This window comes from Vulpes lagopus, chromosome 16, assembly GCF_018345385.1.
Source record: "Vulpes lagopus strain Blue_001 chromosome 16, ASM1834538v1, whole genome shotgun sequence".
NCBI classification, from domain to species: Eukaryota; Metazoa; Chordata; class Mammalia; order Carnivora; family Canidae; genus Vulpes; species Vulpes lagopus.
The window spans coordinates 52342821-52358377 of record NC_054839.1 but is presented as its reverse complement, the minus strand read 5'-3'; the positions used below and the strand labels follow the sequence as shown (position 1 = coordinate 52358377).

The following is a 15557-nucleotide window of genomic DNA, read 5'->3' as shown; positions in this document are numbered from 1 at the left end:
AAATATGAGTCAGTAACATTGACATCTCCAGGTTACGGACTGTTGAGCTCTATGAGAATGAAACAAATTCTTAAACTACAAGCCAATATTTAAAATAAACTGCTTGGCTTTTATTTCTTATTTTTCTTTGGCTTAATTTATGAGCATCAACAGATGTAGTATAAAGTGACTAATTCTCTATGCCTGGTTTTGTGCAGTGATGTGCATAGAACCCAGTCCTTACCTTACAAAGCTTCTAGCTGAGTGACAGAGCCAAAAGGGAAACCGCCAACTCTAATACAAAATGACAGGATATATTTGGTAGTTGTTCTCAGGAAGTTTCTTGAGTAAAAAAGAGAGGGGTTATTATTGTAGATATTCCTGAGAGAGAAATTATATACCAAGGAAAGCCTGGCTAAAGTAGAGTTTTAAGACCAATGGAATTAGAAGGTAAACATAAAGTGAATTTTTTCCCCTCAGTTTTTTATTTTGAAAGTTTTCAAGCACATGGAAAAAGTTTTTAAAATAATTTTTAAGAAATAGTGCAATGAACTACTAGGTATTTCAGATACAGAAATACAGATTCAAAGGGGGTACACGCACCCCAGTGTTTATAGCAACATTATCAACAATAGCCAAACTATGGAAAGAGTTCAAAGAATGGATAAAGAAGATGTAGTAATATATACAATGGAATATTACTCAGCAACCAAAAAGAATGAAATCTTGCCATTCGCAACAGTGTGGATGAAGCTAGAGAGTATTAAGCTAAGTGAAGTCAGTCAGAGAAAGACATATACCGTATGAGCTCACCCGTATGTGGAATTTAAGAAAGAAAATAGAAGAACATATGTGAAGGGGAAAAAGAAAAAAAGGAGAGAGGGAAACAAGCCATAAGAGATTCTTTTTTTTTTTTTTAAACAATTGGTTGTGTATTTATTTTATTTTATTTTTTTAATCTTTATTTTTTTAAATTTTTATTTATTTATGATAGTCACAGAGAGAGAGAAAGAGGCAGAGACACAGGCGGAGGGAGAAGCAGGCTCCATGCACCGGGAGCCTGATGTGGGATTCGATCCCGGGTCTCCAGGATCGCGCCCTGGGCCAAAGGCAGGCGCCAAACCGCTGCGCCACCCAGGGATCCCCCGCCATAAGAGATTCTTAATCATAGAGAACAAACTGAGGGTAGATGGAGAGATATGGGTAGGCGATGGGCTATATGTGGGATGGGGATTAGAGAGGGCACTTGTGATGAGCACTGGGTGTTCTATTGAATCACTGAATTCCACTCCTGAAATTACTATGTTAACTAACTAGAATTTAAATAAAAATTTGAAAAGAAAAAAAGGAAATAGAGACAAGCAAGCAACGAACAATATATACCCTAGAGTTCTATTACCATTTTGCTACAGTAGTTGTTTTTTGCTCTCTCTGCACACATACACATACATAGGATGGTTATTCGACCATTTAAAAGTTAGTTGCAGACCTTGTAACACCACACCAAAATATCTCAGCATATCCTGAGAATAAGGACATTTGCTTACAAAATCGTAACTCCATTATTACACTGAATTGTACAATAATAATGATTATACAATACGATCTACTATCTATCGCATATTAAAATTTCTTCAGTCTTTTTAGTTGTTTTGGGGACCATGCTGGGTGGCTCTTCCTGTGCAATCCAGGATCCAACCAAGATTCACACATTGTATTTGGTTTGTATGTCTTTGGTGTTCGAATTAATCCCCCAACCTTTTTTTCCACACAACGTGGACCTTTTGAAGAGTCCCATAAGGGGATCCCTGGGTGGCTCAGCAGTTTGGCGCCTGCCTTTGTCCCAGGGCGTGATCCTGGAGTCCCGGGATCGAGTCCCACATCAGGCTCCCTACATGGAGCCTGCTCCTCCCTCTGCCTGTGTCTCTGCCTCTCTCTCTCTCTCTCTCTCTCTCTCTCTCTCTCTGTGTGTCTCCCGTGACCAAATAAAATCTTAAAAAAAAAAAAAATGAAGAGTCCCACAAGGTTATTTTATAGAATGACCTACATCCAGGTTTGTCTGGCTGCTTCCTCAAGGTATTGGTAACTTTTATGCATCCCCTCAATGTACTATAAAGTAATATTAAATCTAAAAATCGGGCAGCCCTGGTGGCTCAGTGGTTTAGCACCACCTTCGGCCCAGGGTGTGATCTTGGAGACCTGGGATCGAGTCCCACGTCGGGCTCCCTACATGGAGCCTACTTCTCCCTCTGCCTGTGTCTCTGCCTCTCTCTTTCTCTCTCTCTCTCTCTGTCTCTCATGAATAAATAAATTTAAAAAATAAAATAAAATTCAATTCAGTTAACACATTTGGCAAGATTACTTCCTAGGTAATGTGAAATTTGTAGTTTATCATGTCAGAAGTGCCACTATTAGTGATGCTAAGTTTGGAAATTCAAACAGCTCCATTATGTTAGATGTTCTTCATAATAATCAGTATGTAATCTGTGGGGTAATACTTTGGCATTATATGAGCATTTGATTCCTCCTTAGTGCTGGCAGCTTCTCAGATGACCCCAGTAATCTAGTTCTTGGCATTCATGCGCCTATGTAATTTGGTCCCTTTGAACAGGAACTGAATTTGTTGACTATCTTCTAATACATAGAATGTGATAGAAGGGATAGGATTGTCACTTCCAATATTAGGTTATAAAAAGACTTGCTGTCTGGCTCTGTCTCTCCGGCTCTGCCTCTCTTTCTGGCCCCTCACACTGTTGCTGGGTAGACTGTGGAGACCTCCAGGCCTCAAGGCCTCCACCCAGCATGGTCCCCAAGATGTCACCAGAGGCTCCTGGTCTCATCACAAGAAAGAATTCAAGGCCAGACCATTCACAACGGTTGAGCAGTGCAAGTAGGAAAGTTTATTAAAGTGAGTACACCTCAAAATGTGAGAGCAGGTGAGTTCAAAGGAAGCTAGTGGAGTATTTATTACTTGGGGAGGGGACCTTGCGGGGAGCAGGTTTTTGTGCCTTTTCTCCTTACTTGGTCAAAGTTTCTGGGCTTTGTCTTGGGCCTGTCTGGTTTGATCCAGCTTCTTGTAGCTTTGTTTTTGGAGTACTGCCCAGGTTTCTAATCCCAACCCCACCACCCCCCAATCCCACCCCCGTAGCTGGCCTTAACTCCCACTTTACTGGCCTGCAGGCATCCTGTTAAAACCTAACTAACTTCCTACCCTAACAACACTGGTGGAAGCAAGGTGATGTGAGCAGCTCTGTGGAATGCCCACATTGTGTGACAGAACTAAGGCCCTTGTTCCAGCAGCTCTCAAGGAACTGAAGTCTGCCAACTAGCACGTGTGTGAACTGGGAAGCAGATCATCAGCCCTAGTGGTGTTTTGAAATGACAGTGGTCCTAGTCAGCCGCTTAACTATCATTTCACAAAAGCCCTTGAGCCAGAGGCATACCGCTAAGCTACTCTAGGATATCTAACACTTAGAAATTGAGTAAATTAATGTTTTATGTGGGGTTTTTTGTGTTTTGTTTTTTAAGATTTTACTTATGTATTTGACAGAGCACTGGCAGGCAGAGGGAAAGGGAGGAAGCAGGGGAGCCTGACTCAGGGCTGGATCCCCAGGACTCTGAGTTCAGAGCTGAAGGAAGCCATTCAACCGGCTGAGCCGCCCAGGCGCCCCAGAAATTAATGTTTTTAGCTGCTAATTTGAGGGTAATTTGTTACACCAAAGTACGTCATGAATACACCCAGTGGCCTTTCATCTCATTGATTTAACATTAATTAGTGATTCTTGCTTTGCCTGAATCAGTTACAAAATGGTGATGTTCCTGTTCTTCCTACGTTAATAGCTGGCATTCTTTAAAGAAACCTTTCCTTTGTTTTTCCTCTCACTTTCTCTGAGGTGAGAGATAATTTAATCCTATTTGGATCAATAGCATTATTATTTCCCCAGGGGTAAACATTGCCCTCTAAAATAATTGATGTCTCTGGAGAATCTGATTTAATTTGAAATAACATTCAATTAAATAGGGAGTTTCAGGATAAACGTTAGAAACTGATTTTTATTGTCAAGTATTTTATATAATAGAAGCCTTTATCCTGGGGCATCTGGCTGGCTCTGTCAGCAGATCATGCAACTCTTGATCTAGGGACCCTGAGTTTGAGCCCTACATTGGGTGTAGACATTACTTAAAAAAATAAATAAACTTAAAAAAATTGACTTGGCTTCTGGTCTCATCACAAGAAAGAATTCAAGGACAGACCATTCACAATGGTTGAGCAGTGCAAGTAGGAAAGTTTATTAAAGTGAGTACACCTCAAGATGTGAGAGCAGGTGAGTTCAAAGGAAACTGGTGGTTAAGAAACATTTATCTAAGGATATGTAAATTAAAACAGTGTCTGAATGGAGGCAAAATGAAGATAGTTTAATTTGCTATACAATGTCAAGTGTGAGATCACATGTCATTTTTAAAATTTTTTTCAGAAAAAAATCACTAAATACATAAACCCCAAAACATGGTATCTGCAAAAAATTCATCTATTTAAGGAACTGAAAAATTGTAAAAGGAAAAAGGGCATTGATTTGTTCTATTCATTCAATGGTCAGTATTAACATTCTGTACATTCCAAGGAAGGCAGACTCTTAAGAGGGAATGAGGACAAAAAGAAAAGTGCTTCTGCAACCAAAGGGAGGCTCCACCTTCCGGAAAAGAAGTCCAGACCTTCCTTCCTCCCACCACCAAGGTCTTTGCCCTTCCCTCATTCTCCAGCTCTGGCTTTTCCTTGAAGCACATGTGTTATTTGGAGGGAAAAAAAATCAAAACAAAAGTTGGAACTATGAACCTATAAAAATCTTGGGTGGTATTTTTTCTCAAACCTCTGTATATGTACAGATATACAAATATATGGGAAGATCCCATGATGTAGACTTTAATTCAGAAGGTCTGGGGCCTATTGTTCTGCATTTCCACAATTCATTTCATTGCCACAAGCTTCCAGATGATGGTGGTTATTCTGACTCACAAACAACACTTGGAGCAGCAAAGATCTAGGATATCTGTTATTCAGTGAGTACTCTCAGTTGTTACACATGAGTTTCTGTTGAATTTGTAATCCTGCTTCATTCAGATACACCAATTAGTCTCCCAAACTAGGAAGATACACTTGACATCTTTTAACTGTTAGTAGAAAAATGTTAAGAATCAACTTATAAGCCAATGAGAAATCAGGGTTCTTGTAAAAAAAAAAAAAAAGCCTAAGTTTATTACTTCAGATGCACAGCACCTTTAGAGTACCAAAGAATAATAAACTTTATTTTTCCTTTTTTAAAGATTTTGTTTATTCATGAAAGAGAGAGAGAGGCAGAGACACAGGCAGAGGGAGAAGCAGGCTCCCTATAGGAAACCTGATGTGGGACTCGATCCCAGGACCCCGGGGCACAACCTGAGCCAAAGGCAGATGCTCAACCACTTGAGCCACCCAGGTGACTCAACAAATTTTATTTAGAAATAAACTTAGATATTTTTAATTGACTTTGAAATTTAGTCAAAGAATCTAACATCAACAAACTGCTACAGTCAAAAAATCTAAAGAAACTTTTTTTTTTTTTTTTTTAAGATTTTATTTGGCAGAGAGAGCACAAATGGGGAGTGGCAGGCAGAGGGAGAGGGAGAAGCAGGCTCAACTGCTCCGAGCAATGCTCAACTGACTGAGCCACCCAGGTGCCCAAGAAACTATCTTTAAAAGCATTTGAAAAAAAAAAAATAAATAAAAAAATAAAAGCATTTGATTTTTGTGTTAGGGGTCAATAGTGATTAGGTGGATGTGGAAGGGGGGTTGCCTCGGGGATGCTGGTAATGTCTTTTTTTTTTTTTTTTTTTAACAACAGATAATCAATTTATTAAAAAGGTTGATTTAAGCATCTGCGATGGTGACTTCAACCTCGACTCCAGGCTCAATACTGATGGCGGTAATCTGTTTAACAATCTCAGAAGGACTGTGCAGATCAATGAGTCGCTTGTGGATCCTCATCTGAAAACGATCCCAAGTCTTAGAACCTTCACCACAAGGAGTCTTTCTCGTAGTGATTTTCAGAGTCTTGGTAGGCATCCACACTGGTCCTTTCACTTTGAGATTCTTTTCCTTTGCACCTCTGATCAAGTCAGCATATACCTTTTCCAAAGATTTTATGTTGCGGCTGGTTAGAGTAATTCTAATTCGGTGAATCGCCACCTCTGGTTCTACGAGTGTCTTCCCAGTGTCTTTAAATGCCATGGCTGCGGTGCGGCTTCCTGACCGACTTGTTCCTCAGCGAACAGCGTGAGTCAAGAGCAGGGGCGGGGCACCCTGAGCTCCGCTCTAGCTGTGACCGCGTCTTCCTCAAAGAGCTGGTAATGTCTTATTTCTAAACCTGAGTTGTGTTACACAGGTGTATTCATTTTGTGACAATTCATTGCATTCACCCAGGCACCTGGGTGGCTCAGTCAGTTGGGCATCTCATCTGCCTTTGGCTCACCTTATGATCCTGGGGTCCTGGGATCGAGTCCTGCATCAGGCTCCCTGCTCAGCTCAAATGAATAAACAAAATCCTAAAAAAAAAATTTCATTGCATTTATAATTTTTATTTGTTCACGTTTTATTTGTTCAATTTGAAACAAGTTAGCTGTTACTATATAATGTGGAACACAAGTCATGTCCTAGGCTGCTCACTCACTAGGCCCTCTCCAACTGAACAAGAGTAGACCCATCAAAAGCTCTTATAGTAGCCAGTGACTGATGGCAGTGTGAGTTATTTTGGATATAGAAATAAAAGAGTGAACAGTTTGAAGACTATTTAAAAATGAGAGTGAAAAATAATACAGTTGGGGCCCAGAATGACAAGCTAGCGGCCCCTGAGTGCACACAGGACCTGAATTAGAGGTCGTGGAGAGAAAGGGGCCATATTTTCATGTGGTAGAAGGAGGTGGCAGTGGAGACTTCCGTATAAATGGCACTGAAGCCTAAATTCTGGGGGAGGTGAGTGAATGCTGTGCTTTTATGGGTTTCTTTATGAAACAAAGTGTGTAGAGGTTGCCATAAAGAACAAACAAGTGAAATACTATATACATTACAGTGGTTGGGATGAAGGGCCTCCAGAAAGCAGAGTACTCAGATGCACAATCTACAGAAAAAGAATTTCGAGAAGTCAGACACACACATACACAAAGATGTCAATCAGGAGCAACGTTCAGAGGGGAAGAGGGGGGTTGCCCCAGGAAAGAGGACGTGTGATCTATAAAGGGAATGTTGAAATCACCCAGAAATGAAAATGGTGGCAGTACCAGGGAGATGCCTCAGCCTCAGAAGAAAAAGGCCAGAGTAGATCTGCTGTTGGAAACATTCATGAACAGAGTTGAAGTTAGAGATTTCTGCAGAACTAAAACCATGGATTGCTAATGACTGAGGCATAATTACCAGGCAAAAACAGTTCTATCTTCTTGTCAAGAAGAATATGGATCCCATTGTAAAGGATTATGCAAATTGTAAGAAATCTTGAGGAAACACAAAAAATAAGGACTGTGCTATTAAGGAAGTTGTGGCAGGAATTTAGAAAATACTGGAATATAGTGTTGAGTGCTCAGCTACAGTACAAATTTGAAAGACCCCAGTATGCGATATCCTCAAAGATTGCCCGGAGTCAACTTTGTCCAGCATATATGGAGTGCCACATCTACTGGGAAATGGAGCAGTGTTGACCTATACACCTCTAGATGAAGAGATTCTTACTCAGTGACTGAATAATCTTCACAATTTCCTGGCAGAGAATTCTGCAACTTTATTTAGTACCAGCAGCTATGGAGTGGCTCCTCCTAAGAGAAGATATCGTTTATAGTAAATTAAATGCAGAGATCTTAAAGGACAGTTGAGTTGGCAATTCCATACACCCGTGTAACCACCAACCCAAGCAAGAGGAGAACATTTGCATCACCCCCTGAAACTTCCCTTGTGTTGCTTTCCAGTTGATCCAGCAATCTGCCAAAACCCCTTCTCCCAACAGTCGCAACCTCTAATACGATTTTTTTCTTCTAAAATGATTTATATTCGCCATAACTTATTTTCACGATTCTGGAACTTCACCCAAATGGTCATAAGCTGTGTACTCATATATCTCTGGCTTCTTTAGCTCAACATCAAAGTTTTGAAACCTCATATTATGGCATATATCAAAGGTGGTTTCTTTTTTATTTCTGAGTAGTATTCCACTGTGTGAATAATACCACAATTAATCTTTTTCATTCTCCTATTGACGCACATGTGGATTGTTTCCATTTCTGGCTATGACAGATAAAGGTACTATGAACATCTTGCACAAGTCTTTTGTGGACATATATTTTAATTTCCCTTGGGCAAATAAATGCTTAGGAGAAATTACTGAATGTTTAACATCCAAAGAAACTACCAGTTTTCTAAAATGGGTATACCAAATTATTATTCCTATATTAGTATATGAAGGTTCCAAAGGCTCCCTATCATCACTAACATTTAGTGTTTTTGACCTTTTTAAAATTTAGCCATTGTTGTGGGTATGCAGTGTATTCTCATCAACTTAGTTTGCATTCATCTAAGGATGAATGACATTGAACAGCTCTCTCATGTTTTTATTGAATATTTGGTTTAAGTATTACAAATATTTTTTAGGTTTTATTTATTTATTTATTTATTTATTTATTTATTTATTTATTTATTTAATCTCTACAGCCAAAGTGAGACTCAAACTCACAACTCCAAGATTAGTAAGAGTCGCATGCTCTTCCTACTGAACCAGCCGGTGCCCTTATAATTGTGTGTGTATGTGTGTGTGTGTGTGTGTGTGTGTGTGTGTATGTATTGCAGACTGTGGCTTGTCTTTTTTTCACTGCCTTTTGAAAGGCAAAAGCTTGTAGTTTTAAGTTCATTTTATAGTTTTTTGTTTTATGATTAGTGTTTTTTGTATCCTAAGATCTAGAAGAAAGAAGCAGAGATAGTCTACGTTTTCTTTTAGAAAATTTCTTTGTTTAATATTGAGATCCATTTAGAATTAATTTTGTGTGTGTGGTATAAGCTAAGAGTCAAAGTTATTTTTTTTTTCTTTTTTTACATTGTGAACTGGTTGTTCGACATCATTTGTCGAACAGAGCTTCCTCTCCACAATGAATTGCAGTGATAACAATACTGGGTTTCTAAAATTTTAAGTTCAGATCCTCAGCTGAACTAGCCACATTTGAAGTACTCAAGAGCTACCTGTGGCTTCTGGCTACCTCCTCCTCAATCAGCACAGACATAAAATGTTCACAGGATCACAGATTTCTGCGGCAGCACTGCTCAAGACCTTAGGGCACTGCGTACTAAATACTTTTGGATTGTGTAAATGGTAAAAGGTAATCTAAACCAACTAACAAAGGGCAGATATAAGGAAGTTAAAAAATCACTGAAGTGATATGCAGTTCCTAAGGTAGTCAAATTCAAAAAGACAAAAAGTAGAATGGTGGTTACTAGGGAGTTGGGGGAAGGGGGGAAAGGAGAGTTACTGTGAATGGCTACAAAGCTTCAGTTCTGCAAGATGAAAAGAGCTCTGGAGATAGGTGGTGGTGACGGTTGCAAAACAAGGTGAATGTACTTAATGCCAGAGAATCTAAACAACTCTCTTAAAGAATTGTTTCAAATAGTAACTGTATATGTTGCCAGTATTAAAAAAAAAATCATGGTTTTTTTTCTCCCAGCTGTTTTAGTGCAATACTGATTGAAAGCAATTAGTATTACTAATGGTCCAATTCTCTCAAGTATATCTGAAGGATACCCAACAAAGGTACAGAGGAGATACTAGAGCTCAGTGCCCTGCTTAATAATGTTTCTCTATCCTGGAGTATTTCCAGTAGAAGCTCTTCCGTGAATAGGAAAGGAGAGCAGAACAATTTGAGTTACTCTCCTGCCCTGAGTTCTCGACCCACCAACCTACTACTAAAGATTCCACGAAATTATGCTAACGCATGGCAAGCCAATGGCAAGAGCAACATGATTTTTGAAGTAAAAGTTCCCGTAACACAAAACCCAATCTCTAAGCACTTGATTTTGATGATTTAATGAGGAATGTGGATCAGTACATACAGAGAACACTTTTGTAAAGCATAGATTGAACTATATTAATTCAAAATACTAGGCAAATAAAATCTTTTAAAAAGGCGGCGGGGGGGGGGGGGGTCGGGATCCCTCAGTGGCTCAGTTGTTTAGTGCCTGCCTTTGGCCCAGGGCGCCGTACTGGAGTCCCAGGACCGAGTCCCGCGTCGGGCTCCCTGCATGGAGCCTGCTTCTCCCTCTGCCTGTGTCTCTGCCTCTTTCTGTGTCTCTCTATCATGAATAAATAAATAAAATCTTAAAAAAAAAATATTGGGCAACCCGGGGGACTCAGCAGTTTAGCGCTGCCTTCATCCCAGGGCCTGATCCTGGAGACCCAGGATCGAGTCCTACATCGGGCTTCCTGCATGGAGCCTGCTTCTCCCTCTGCCTGTGTCTCTCATGAGTAAATAAATAAAATCTTAAAAAAAAAAAATCTGGGACATGCATGAATACAGAGCTCTGAGGTCTGTTTGTTTAAATATTTTAATCTACAACTCCCGTTTTTAACTCCTTGGTAAAGATAACTACATAATCTTAGGCTGATTTGTGGAGAGGAAGGGAAACGAGTGGTATTAGACCACAACACTCCTGCTAAAAGGTTACCAAAGGGCTTCTGGGTGGCTCAGCCGGGTTAGGCACCTGCCCTGGGTCCTGGGATTTGGCCCTATCAGCAGGGAGCCTGTATCTCCCTGCCCCTCTGACTGCCACTCCCCTGCTTGTGCATTCTCTCGCTAATAAGTAAATAAAAAGAAGGGAAAAAAAAGCTTATGAAAGTAATCTTGCTCCCCTGTGTAAATACTGATTAGGTGAGAGGTCAGCCCGGCTATGCATGTGCCTGAGCTGCACACTTGAGGCCTGAGCTGCACGTCTGAGGCCTGAGCTGCACATTTGAGGCCTGAGCCACATGTCTGAGGCCTGAGCTGCACATCTGAGGCCTGAGCTGCGTTTTTGAGGCCTGAGCTGCACATCTGAGGCCTGAGCTGCACGTCTGTGGCCTGAGCTGCACGTCTGAGGCCTGAGCCGCACGTCTGAGGCCTGAGCCGCACGTCTGAGGCCTGAGCCGCACGTCTGAGGCCTGAGCCGCACGTCTGAGGCCTGAGCCGCACGTCTGAGGCCTGAGCCGCATGTCTGAGGCCTGAGCCGCATGTCTGAGGCCACCTCTCAACGCTGTTTGCCAGGACCTCATCCTTGTCCACAACACCCTAACGAACCTGTGGATCTCATTTAGTTTTGAAAAGATGGTGGTAGCCTTCAGAAGAACCCTTCAAAAGAAGCAACAGTAAAATTAAGATTCCTCACACAAATCGCTCACGGCTTCGCACGCGGGCACATTTTTAAAAACGCACTGGGAGACGCCGCCAGTGACTGCATCTGTACATTCCAGGCACTTGCAGGCACGTGATTAATCAGCAGGTATTCGCTGAGGCATCCTGGGACCTGCGCAAATCCACCTCGCTCCCACTCTCACATAAGCCTATGAAAACGCGTATCCCCCGCTTTACAGAGGGAAAAGTTCTCAGAGAGAAGACCAATACCAAAATGGAGATTTTTTTTTAAAAATAAAAAAGAACATTAAAGCCAAAGCTCTAAAACCAACAAACCCAGATGAACGCTTTTTCGAATTCTGTCAGCTAAAAGTCCGCCCACCCGGAGAAACCTCGCGATATTCCTCGAACTACCACTCCCAACATGCACAGCGGCTCCGGCCCGCCCGCCGATCCCCTGGAGTCTGGAGGGGCCCCGGCATGCCTCGGGGCGCGAAAGGCCGCCTGGGAGCCGTAGTTCCGCGGGACGCCTACCGGTATTGCCAGCGCGGCAGTGGCGGCTCTCTCGGTTCCGTCCAGCCGGGTTCTGTAAGGCGAGCTGAGGCGGAGAAAAGGGCGCGGAACTGGAAGCGGGTGAGTCAGGCGCTGGCTACGCGATAAAGGGAGGCGGCACCGCGGCGCGGGGCTGAGTTGGGTGAGTGCGGCCCCTGCAGTCTCTTCAGGGAGAAGGCGAGGAGAGGGCGAGGAGGAGCCCTCGCCCGGTCCGTGCACCCGTTCTCGCCCTCGTACCCGCCGCCATCTCCACCATGCAGTCCCGGGAAGAGGCTCCGCGCCCCCGCCGCCTGGCCAGCCCCCGCGGCGGCAGGCGGCCCAAGAGGATCTCCAAGCCCTCGGTCTCGGCTTTCTTCACGGGCCCGGAGGAGCTGAAGGACGCGGCTCACTCCGCAGCCCTCCTGGCGCAGCTCAAGTCCTTCTACGACGCGCGGCTGCTGTGCGACGTGACCATCGAGGTGGTGACGCCCGGCAGCGGGCCCGGCACCGGCCGCCTCTTCCCCTGCAACCGGAACGTGCTGGCGGCCGCGTGCCCCTACTTCAAGAGCATGTTCACGGGCGGCATGTACGAGAGCCACCAGGCGAACGTGACCATGCACGACGTGGACGCCGAGTCCTTCGAGGTGCTGGTCGACTACTGCTACACGGGCCGCGTGTCGCTGAGCGAGGCCAATGTGCAGCGCCTGTACGCGGCCTCCGACATGCTGCAGCTCGAGTACGTGCGGGAGGCCTGCGCCTCCTTCCTGGCCCGCCGCCTCGACCTGGCCAACTGCACCGCCATCCTCAAGTTCGCCGACGCCTTCGACCATCACAAGCTGCGATCCCAGGCCCAGTCCTTCATAGCCCACAATTTCAAGCAGCTCAGCCGGATGGGCTCAGTAAGGGAGGAGAGCCTGGCGGATCTGAGCTTGGCCCAGCTGCTGTCCATCCTGCGCCTGGATAGTCTAGACATCGAGAGCGAGCGGACCGTGTGTCACGTGGCCGTGCAGTGGCTGGAGGCGGCTCCCAAGGAGCGCGGACCCAGCGCTGCGGAAGTCTTCAAGTGTGTCCGCTGGACACACTTCAGAGAGGAGGATCAGGATTACCTGGAGGGGCTGCTGACCAAGCCCATTGTGAAAAAGTACTGTCTGGACCTCATCGAGGGGGCCCTGCAGATGCGCTATGGTGACAAGCTGTGCAAGGCTCTGGTGCTCAAACCAGATAGCAGCAGCAGTTGTGTCGTGCCCACAGCAGAAAACCCACCCCAGAGGCTGGGTATGTGTGCCAAGGAGATGGTGATCTTCTTTGGACATCCCCGAGATCCCTTTCTGTGCTACGACCCATACTCAGGGGACATTTACACCATGCCATCCCCTTTAACCAGCTTGGCTCACACCAAGACTGTCACTTCCTCAGCTGTCTGCGTCTCTCCAGACCACGACATCTACCTGGCTGCACAGCCCAGGAAGGACCTCTGGGTGTACAAGCCAGCCCAGAATAGTTGGCAGCAGCTGGCCGACCGCCTGCTGTGCCGGGAGGGCATGGATGTGGCCTACCTCAATGGCTACATCTACATTTTGGGTGGGCGAGACCCCATTACTGGTGTTAAACTGAAGGAAGTGGAGTGCTACAATGTCCAGAGAAACCAGTGGGCACTGGTGGCTCCTGTACCCCATTCCTTCTATTCGTTTGAACTAATAGTGGTTCAGAACTATCTTTATGCTGTGAACAGTAAGCGCATGCTCTACTATGACCCGGGCCACAATACGTGGCTGAACTGTGCTTCTCTTAAACGTAGTGACTTTCAGGAAGCCTGTGTCTTCAATGATGAGATCTACTGTATCTGTGACATCCCGGTCATGAAGGTCTACAACCCAGCCAGGGGAGAATGGAGGCGGATTAGTAATATCCCCTTGGACTCAGAGACCCACAACTACCAGATTGTCAATCATGGCCAAAAGTTGCTCCTCATTACTTCTACCACCCCTCAGTGGAAAAAAAACCGGGTGACTGTTTATGAATACGATACTAGGGAAGACCAGTGGATAAATATAGGTACCATGTTAGGTCTTTTGCAGTTTGACTCTGGCTTTATTTGCCTCTGTGCTCGTGTTTATCCTTCCTGCCTCGAACCTGGACAGAGTTTTATCACTGAGGAAGATGATGCACGGAGTGAGTCTAGTACTGAATGGGACTTAGATGGATTCAGTGAGCTGGACTCGGAGTCAGGAAGTTCAAGTTCTTTTTCCGATGATGAAGTCTGGGTGCAGGTGGCACCTCAGGGAAATGCACAGGATCATCAGGGTTCTTTGTAAATATTTTGAAGCACTAAGATGTTTCTACTTCTATGGAATGTGTCTTTAAAAGATATCCCTTCCTTTTCCTGAAAAAAAAAAAATGTTGATTAGGACTGCAGATTTGGTTTAGAAAGGGTAACATTTGAATTACTAATGTAATGTTACAAAGTTAAACAGTCCATGAAATCAACCTATATGATAATTTACTGTGCTAAAAGTCAAGATTAAAATATGCAAAAACAAACTATGTAAGTGATTAGAATGCTTGGTGGTTTTTTCGTTGTTCGAGTATTTGTTGCACCAGTGGATTGTTATGGTTAGTTTACACTCTTTATATTTTGATTATCTACGTTAGTCTTCTGTTAACGTTTTAATTCAACTTAGTGCCACAAGGAATTTAACTTTTTAATTTTTATAGTAGAAAATTGGACTAGAAATTGTTGGTAGGGTTTTGAAGGTTGTATTTTCTTTTAGAATAATGAAAGTAGTAGATTTCCCAAATTTTGAACTAGCCAGTTTCTAGTATTATAAGTTACTATCGTTTCTATCGTTTGTTAAATTTGGTGTGGTTTTCTCCCCTTCTGCAAAGAAAGAAAATTGGTTATATATATATATGTATAAATATATATATCCATCCAAATAGGGATTTCATTTTGATAATGTGCAGAATGGTCTTAAGAGCTCACAGAAAGTAAAAAAAAACAAAAAAAAAAAATCAAGACTCCACTGCTTTAAAAGAAATTTCACTTTCAATTTTGGAATATAACATGTATTTCCTGAGTGTGGCCATTTTTCTGTCTTAAAAAAAATTCATTCTAGTAGTGTCACCAATTATTTAAACACCCTTCTAAACCAAAAGAAAAAAGGTAACTTGCTTTGTAAGATCATATTTTTCATCTATACCTGATACACGCTTCATTGAATCAAAAGGAACGATCCTTTTTTTCACTGGACATGTGATTGAGTAATGTAAATGTTTATCCATTGGTCATGACTAGTCTTAAACAGTGTATATGCTTTCCTAAAATATTTTTGGCTGTATAGTTTCGGTTTTCATCTTAGAGGATTCTTCAGCAGGAAGTGATATATTCTTTACTGCTTTTGTGAGGTAATACTGGTTTTGAAAATATGTTTAAGCTGAAAAGAGTATTTTATTGAGGTCAGTCACTGTGTCCATCAACTATAAAATTAAATGCCAGCAGAGACCTTTAAAACTTCAGGCTGTGTATGGAACTGTTTTGTGTAGCATTGAAATGTTCTGTTGAGTTTTATAAGTCACCATATATGATTATCATCCCGAAGGTATTATTGTATTAAAAGTTGACATCTAAAGAACATAACTGGATGATGCCATTTGGGGCC

General features: G+C 42.9%; 3 protein-coding genes and 1 pseudogene across 3 annotated transcripts in view; 3 read left to right on the top strand and 1 right to left on the bottom strand.

The window, feature by feature from the left end:
* MTRF1 (mitochondrial translation release factor 1) overlaps positions 1–5989 on the top strand; it is a 50690-nt gene extending 44701 nt beyond the window's left edge. Inside the window, exon 10 of the transcript XR_005984079.1 lies at positions 5859–5989. The gene's annotated coding sequence lies outside the window, so the exon portion shown is untranslated. The remainder of the gene's footprint in view (positions 1–5858) is intronic.
* On the bottom strand, positions 5766–6301 carry LOC121477046 (40S ribosomal protein S20-like). Its single transcript, XM_041731228.1, has one exon. It carries the CDS (start codon positions 6242–6244, stop codon positions 5885–5887), a length of 360 nt encoding a protein of 119 aa, XP_041587162.1. The 5' UTR covers positions 6245–6301; the 3' UTR covers positions 5766–5884.
* Positions 6302–7228: 927 nt separating this feature from the next.
* Positions 7229–8167, top strand: LOC121477045 (annotated as a pseudogene).
* Positions 8168–11306: 3139 nt separating this feature from the next.
* On the top strand, positions 11307–14442 carry LOC121477043 (kelch repeat and BTB domain-containing protein 7). The gene has a single exon (XM_041731225.1). It carries the CDS (start codon positions 12174–12176, stop codon positions 14211–14213), a length of 2040 nt encoding a protein of 679 aa, XP_041587159.1. The 5' UTR covers positions 11307–12173; the 3' UTR covers positions 14214–14442.
* The last annotated feature ends 1115 nt before the right edge of the window (positions 14443–15557 follow it).